Source organism: Homarus americanus, unplaced genomic scaffold (genome assembly GCF_018991925.1).
Source record: "Homarus americanus isolate GMGI-L3 unplaced genomic scaffold, GMGI_Hamer_2.0 scaffold48354, whole genome shotgun sequence".
NCBI lineage: Eukaryota > Metazoa > Arthropoda > Malacostraca > Decapoda > Nephropidae > Homarus > Homarus americanus.
In genome coordinates this window covers 9,185,897-9,193,119 of record NW_024723833.1, presented here as the reverse complement: position 1 = coordinate 9,193,119, position 7,223 = coordinate 9,185,897, and the positions used below count along the sequence as shown (strand labels likewise).

The following is a 7,223-nucleotide window of genomic DNA, read 5'->3' as shown; positions in this document are numbered from 1 at the left end:
TAGGCTAACATCTTGAATTTCAGAACTGACTATACTGGTTTGTGTAACCAAATACAGTAACCAAAAATAATGAAGTGATGTACAGTAAACCCTTAATTTTTTTTATGAACTTCAATAAAAGTGATTCTGATAGTAATGTTCTCAGGTACAACTTAAATATTGCCAACTAATTAGACTGAAAGACCTTTGTACTTATTTATGCATTTCATTATTAGACAAAAGGAACATCAGTTGTAGAGAGAAGCCAACCGTGAATTCAAATGTTTCAAACAGATTTTGCCATAATTTTATAAATACGGTACTTAAATCAGCCACAATGACATGTTACAAACACTTAAAAGTAATAATGTCACAAATATCATCTGCTTGTCTCTATAATAATAATTAAGAGCTTACTGTAAACGGAATGTATGTTAAACCAAAGCAAACTTTTATGGTATGTTACTTGTACCTCTTAATGCACAGCTTATAGAACATGTAGAATATCTCAGCAAAATGTTATCAACTGGCCAATCCAACTTACAATGATTCCTCATATTACCCACAAACAACAGAGCAATCATCGCTGAAGACCACAAACATCACCACAACAGTCAATGACAATTAAATCTTCCTTCAATTCCATTACGTAACATAAAAGCCAGAATTATTACTCTTTGGAATCATTCGTCACAGTGGACCGTGTGTGTGTGTGTAATGGGTAAGCGAGCAAAATGAAAATGAATGAAGTCCATCAATTAGTTACTTTCTTCAGTTCTGGAGGCCATCAATAATCATCATAGGCTAAGGCAGCTTTCTCATGCAATCAACATTATTCCATTGTAGTTAAAGTGGTTGGTCACCTCTCTTAATAGTTAAAACTGTTTAATCCATCTCACTACTGGAATTACTGAACTACATATTACATTGTAATGGTTTTGTACATCACAATGAATATTACTTGACTAGCTGCATACAAAAACCTTTGCCTTACACTGAATACCTAAAATATACAAATATTCCGTTCATACTTAATATATTTTTAAGGAATCATGCATGAGTGACCAAAAAAGTTAACAAATTCTAAGCTATTGTATCTCACGTGTCTTTTCTAGTAAAGCGCTGGTTTCGTCTGACATAACAGTACATTGATAAAAAAGGAAACCGAGCTCACATATTTAAAATCATTTGGCTATTGAAAACAAAACTTGAAGTTATGCATTACTTATGTAATACGTATATGATAATAAAACAATATTTACAAAATACTCAAATGTACAAATGTTTGTTACATGAAGAGGCTAAATATACATTCTCCAATTATTTTGGTTCAGACTAGGTCATCACTGTTACACATGTACACTATGACAGTTCATCATTATCCAGTAGACCTATCCAGGTCATTCATCACTTTCATAATTCTTTATGGCAATGTTTCTTCAAATTAAAATACAGTACTCATAAAATTGAAAACCTCCTCAAAGAGCGATACTGTAATGTTATTTGAGTTCATTTAAAACAAAATGATAGATTAAAATTTATCAGTCACATCATCGATTCTTGTATCATTAGTAAATCCAAATAGAATCTTGAGACAAAGAGTTCGTGATGACATTTAAAAAAATAACGTCTAATAATGAGAAAATCATTCCTTGAGGTTAATCTTCATATTTTTCCCACAAATAAATATTTAAAATCATAAAGAATGAACATTATGACCAAAATGTCCTGGATAGTGATGCTTTTTTTTCTTTCTTTAACCAAAGTCCAGACTATTATAGTACTTGGGGAATACTTCTGACTATCACTCACTACCATGCCTAAGAACACCTTCATTCTCATGTGTCAAAGGTAACAAATGGGTGTGAGCTTCAATATTTTTTCCCCATTGTATAATTTCCTCCATTTATGGTTAAATTGTGACCTTCTATCACACATGTCGGGTGACTAATAACAGTATCCCAGACATCAAGAGGACTTGTTGGTAAGGAAACATTGTGGCACTTATTAGATCATGTTCATTTTGATTACTGTAAAGAGAAGCACTGTCACCTCATACCACATACAGACATTCTCTCGGCTTTCCTTATTTTCACATGTCTTCATTTATGCACAGATATCACTTGAAAAATATCCATGAATCTGAGAATTTGATATGGCTGAAAATTTCTTTAATAGCACAGGAAGTCCTGGGAGTACCTAAGGCCCATGAGGATTATCATTATCAAAGTTGAAGGCATATGTTCCATCACTGACTGACATACAGTACATGAAGCAAACATCTCCCAAGTAAGTTTTTGAAGAGATACAGTACAGTAAAGTACACAGTACACAGGTATCACTGGTCAACAATACAGTATAATGTAAGCAGTGGATATTGTTAAGACACAATACAGTACCGTACTTTTCCTTACATAAAGGTCAGTGAGAACTTCCACTCTGTGTCCACTAGATGGCTGTCTCTTTCACATTACACGTCAGTGTTTCTCTGGGATATCAGCCGAGGAGGCGGCGGCTTATCATCTATTTCTTCAACATAATTTTCAGGAATCAGACCAGTTCGTCCGTTTAGCGTTCCTTCGAGCCAGCCGGGTTCTCGTGACGCCCGAACTGAAAATGTTAAACATACACATCAATGTAGCTACTCCGAGGTATAAAATATTCACTTCTGTATTGAATTCATTACAATTAATGTAAGATGCAATAATAATAAAAGACCAAAACTCTTACATCAAGATGATGACTTACCATTGCTCAAAATTTGATTTGGTTCAAAAGAAAGCTCAGACTCATTCTCTCCTACACATGCATACAACGTTCTCACACGCCTGAAACAAAAACACAATTGGTTAGTTCTCAGCCTCACAATTATTACATAGTAAGCAACTCCTGACTATTCTAACACCTCAATTTGTATGTCTACAGATTATAACAGTTTGCACACAAAGCTCCCAGATTGTGTTAAATTAAATGCAGTTAGATATTACACAAAGCCTGATCTATGAAGCATCATAAAATGTAAGTTACTAGCAATAAAATGTACTTAAAACAAAGACACAACATTAACATTGGGGAAGATATATTCTCTGTTTTGTGAGGAACAGCCACCTCATAAGTGATGGATGTACAGCATGAGGGCAACACTTGTAAGTAAATTTATGAGGCATACCAACAATGTGAGCTAGTCTCCATCATCTGCCAAGTCCCTACCTGAACACCACAGACACTACTATACTATACATATTGGGTGTCCCAGAAAAATTTCCCTAAAAAGAAAGTGTCACAAGAACACTTTATTACTATTGTATTCTCATCTAATGTATATATTTTTTGTTTCAGATACCCTCAAGTTTTGTTTCAAACCTAAGATACAAAAGATGTCACAACTGACTCTAAATCAAAGAACAAAAATTACTGAGTTTTGGCACCAGACATAAAAGTGTAGTGCAGGTGCAGCAAAATTTCCATAGACATTTCAAAACTGCTCATGCTCCTGATAGAAAGACTATCAATAGGTTAGTTGCCAAGTTCTCTACTCATAGATCTGTTTGCAATGTAAACAAAGGAAGAAGTGGGGCATGCAAGACAGCTCGCACACATGAAAATGTGAACGTGGTAAGAGTCATCGGTGCAACGTATCCTTCAGACTGACTTGTATGCCTTCCCACCACAGCAGAAAGGCAACAGACTAGAATTTGCATGGAGGTTTTCTGAGAAAGTCGAAGATAGGTGAGAATTTCCTGAGGAAATTTCACATGACCAACGAATGTCATGCCCATTTGTCAGGAGTCATCAACAAACATAACTTTCAATACGTATTCGGGAACTGAGAATCCAGGCAGTCACTTATTGAAGAAACTCCTCGGTCTGTTATTAAAGTTACAATGTGGATGGCCATGGGCTGGTATGGTATCATTGGACCATACTTTTTCGAGGATGGTGCTGGAAGAACAGTGACTGTCAATCAGGTGAACTATCGTCAGATGTTAGAGAACTTCTACATTCTGGAACTGTACAGACATGCTCGTCGTAGGAATATGCAAATATGTATGAGAACTCAGTGGTTCCATCAAGATGGAGCTCCTTCGCATACCGCAAGGGAAACTAGAGAATTTATACTGCAGCACTTCCCAGGCCGTTTGATTTTCTTTTGTGAAGATGTTGAGTGGCCTCCCTACTCCCCTGACTTGACACCCCCAGATTTCTTTCTCTGGAGGCATTTAAAGGAGGATTTATGCCAGCCCAAAACCAAGGAACCTTGAACAACTTAAGGACAACATCAGACGTGAAATTCTGAATATTCCATTTGAAACATTCCAAACAGTGGTGAACAATCAAGCTGTTAGAATGCAGGCAGTGATTGGTGGGAAAGGGGCTTACATTGAACACGTGGCATAAAAATAGACTTACAGGTTTTGGCATTAACATAAAGAAAAAAGAAAAAAAATTGTGTAGTGTACTTTTCTGAGGAAAATTATTTTAGGGACATGCGAGAATTTGGGGTTTAAAGTTCTCTTATATTATATGATAGTACAGTAGTTTTTGTATCAAAATAATGTCTACTTATGAGGATGGCCTCTCTTTACAGTGTCTGCTTGTGGTGAGATGGATAATATAACAAGAGGTATGCCATCATCTTAAAGCACAGTTTTCTATATAAATAAATACTGTACTTAATTGCTTCTACTTTACTTGCCCCAGAAATGTACTTAACATGTTCCTTTACAGTAAAATGAATGGAGAGGGCCAACAAACAAGACCCAAAGAGGAATTAAACTGTGAACAATGCCTTGAGCAGTGCCTATCAAGGGCCAGGTGTACAATGCTTTAGTAAAGTTCTTTTAAGTAACTTTTCCCTATACTTCTTACACTAATTCATGTAATATACTTTTCTATTTTTTTCCTGTATACATGTTTTACCGCTTGTATATTTAAAATATTTATGACAATTTCCATACAAATTGTGAAATTATTATATTGGTGTTGTGTTAATGTTGTAAGACCTGCCAGGATATTAACTTCACAATATTAAACCCCATGATTCACCTGGTCCTATGACACTATGAATGTTTAGGTGTTTGGTAATTCAATGAATTGCACATAAACAAAAAAATTTAGCATTAAAAAGGAAACGGTAAAACATAATCCAACGTAAACTGTATAATTCTACAGCTGTCCGTAATATGATGAAGGCATCAGTTACCAAATGACACAGATGAACCAACTGGGATTGGCATTAAGACAACTGCAGTGATATCTCCATCAGCCGAAACAATTGGTGCAGAGCACTTCCGGGAATGAGAGATTTCCAGGTAACGAAACGACTCTCTCAAAGACAGAAAAAGACCCCTCATCCCCGGAATTTTCTGGGTAATGGAATTTTTTTTCAAAAGTTCCAGAAATTACCCATTACATCATCTCGAACCCGGAAAAATATCCCACATCCCCGGAATTTTCCGGGTACCGGAAAAATATTCTCAGAATTTCCGGAAATGTGCCCCTCGGAAAATAATTCCCAAAGCCGGAATTTTCCGCAAAATTCCAGGTTTGGGAACAATTTTCCAATAAAATTTCAATTCCAGCTATTGGAGAGTTCTGGGTTTGAGGGATTCCAGCTAACGGAGATATTACTGTACTGCACTGTATAATTTTAACAGTATTAATGACTGAAGTGTCTCCGGAAATCATAAACCAATTCCTTAATTGAGACTATCTTGAAGGTGTCTATTCCTCTTCATGTTAAAAAGACTAAATAGTTTTATTGCCAATTATTTTGATAAAATACATAAGCTAAGTAAATGTGTAAATAAGATTAAATTAAGACAACAGTAGGTTGTGTTAACACATAATTCCAGAGTTACTGAATCCATTCATGCACCCAACAGTGAGGCTCCTCCACGTACCTTGGTGGAGAGTTGACCGTCCCGTTGGAGGTGGATGATGACGAGGGAGGGGGAGAAGAGCTGGTAGGGGCCAGGAGACTCAAGGTGGACTGTGACCCACTGATGGAGTTCCTGTGTCAACAAACAAAATTATCAACACGAGTACCAAAACCATAACAAATACTTATATAGGCTTAACAATTCCATAACAAGTATAGCTTCCATTTTCATACAAGCTTCTTCCTTAAATGATTAAATTGAACGGTTACAGGTTTGATTCAGCAAGAATTATTTTATATAAGGTGTGTTTACTAATGATGGAACAACCCTTTAGCGACTCGCATGCTGCCAGGGGAGTGACCTAACCCACCAGTTGTTGATTTAAGAATTACCTTGCATCATGGCAGTAAAAAGCTTGTATGAATGAAAAAAATTACATCCTTTGTAATTCCACTTTAATTAACTAGTATTTAATTCCAAGAACATAAAAGTACTGCACTACACCATCCATATTAAGTTTATCCTTTACTACTGTATCAATATTCAAACCTTTACTTCAGTCCTAAATTTTCCTGTTCGAAAAAACTGACCACAATGTCTTTCCTCAAACTCCCAGGATCAGTGTTTCATCCTATACAGTATCTATTTTATTTTTTAGCCTCTAACATTTTCTCTCTCTGTCTTTTTAACAAGGAGCTGGAGCTGTCCTGTCTCACTAAAAACAAAGAGCCATAGATTGAACTTCCCAAATCTGTATTTCCATAAACAGGAAAATCCTGATTCAAAAACTTTTATACATAAAAACTGCTTACCGGTTGTGTCAGAAAATTAGGCTTGTGAATTAAATGATCCTTAAATATTGCAAAATACAAAAATCTCTACTGATACTGTACAGTACACTCATCACATACTAAATGTATCAGCATACTTGTTTCTGAAACTATGGCTCACCTATTGCAATATTGAGATGGTAACAACAACGTTTTTTCTATGATATAAAGCACTAAATAAAATAGTTAATAAGCTCAAGGAAGATTAACTACCATACATACTACCAAGTAGTTCCTGTACTGTACTGTGAGTCGCCAAGTAATTTTTACCTTATTCAGTAATGTACTGTATAAACTTACATAAATCAGAAAATTATATGATCAGCCTCTACTCAGGAGCTAAAGTTGCCAGATTATAGGTTCAACCTGTATTAGTTAACAACAAATACAAAGTAGTACAGTATACATGTCTATGATACATTTACCAAGTACAGGTATGTCCGACACGAACATCCACCGATATGAACGAGGTTCCCATACAGTATATTATTTTAAGAATCCTGTATAAGTACGAGAACTAGTTTGTGCGGCA

The 7,223-nt window shown here is 35.7% G+C and overlaps 1 protein-coding gene across 15 annotated transcripts in view; it reads right to left on the bottom strand.

Moving 5' to 3' along the window:
• Positions 1-7,223, bottom strand: part of LOC121863873 (rho GTPase-activating protein 10-like) — a gene marked incomplete at its 5' end in the record, with an annotated part of 64,713 nt that overhangs the window by 1,074 nt on the left and 56,416 nt on the right. For 13 of the 15 annotated variants that reach the window (XM_042362778.1, XM_042362770.1, XM_042362774.1 and 10 more), the window contains 3 exon segments: positions 1-2,589; positions 2,728-2,807; positions 5,883-5,993. The exon segment at positions 1-2,589 is cut by the window's left edge and continues 1,074 nt beyond it. In XM_042362778.1, the coding sequence (XP_042218712.1) occupies positions 2,450-2,589; positions 2,728-2,807; positions 5,883-5,993 (331 nt within the window). 15 annotated transcript variants of the gene reach the window in all.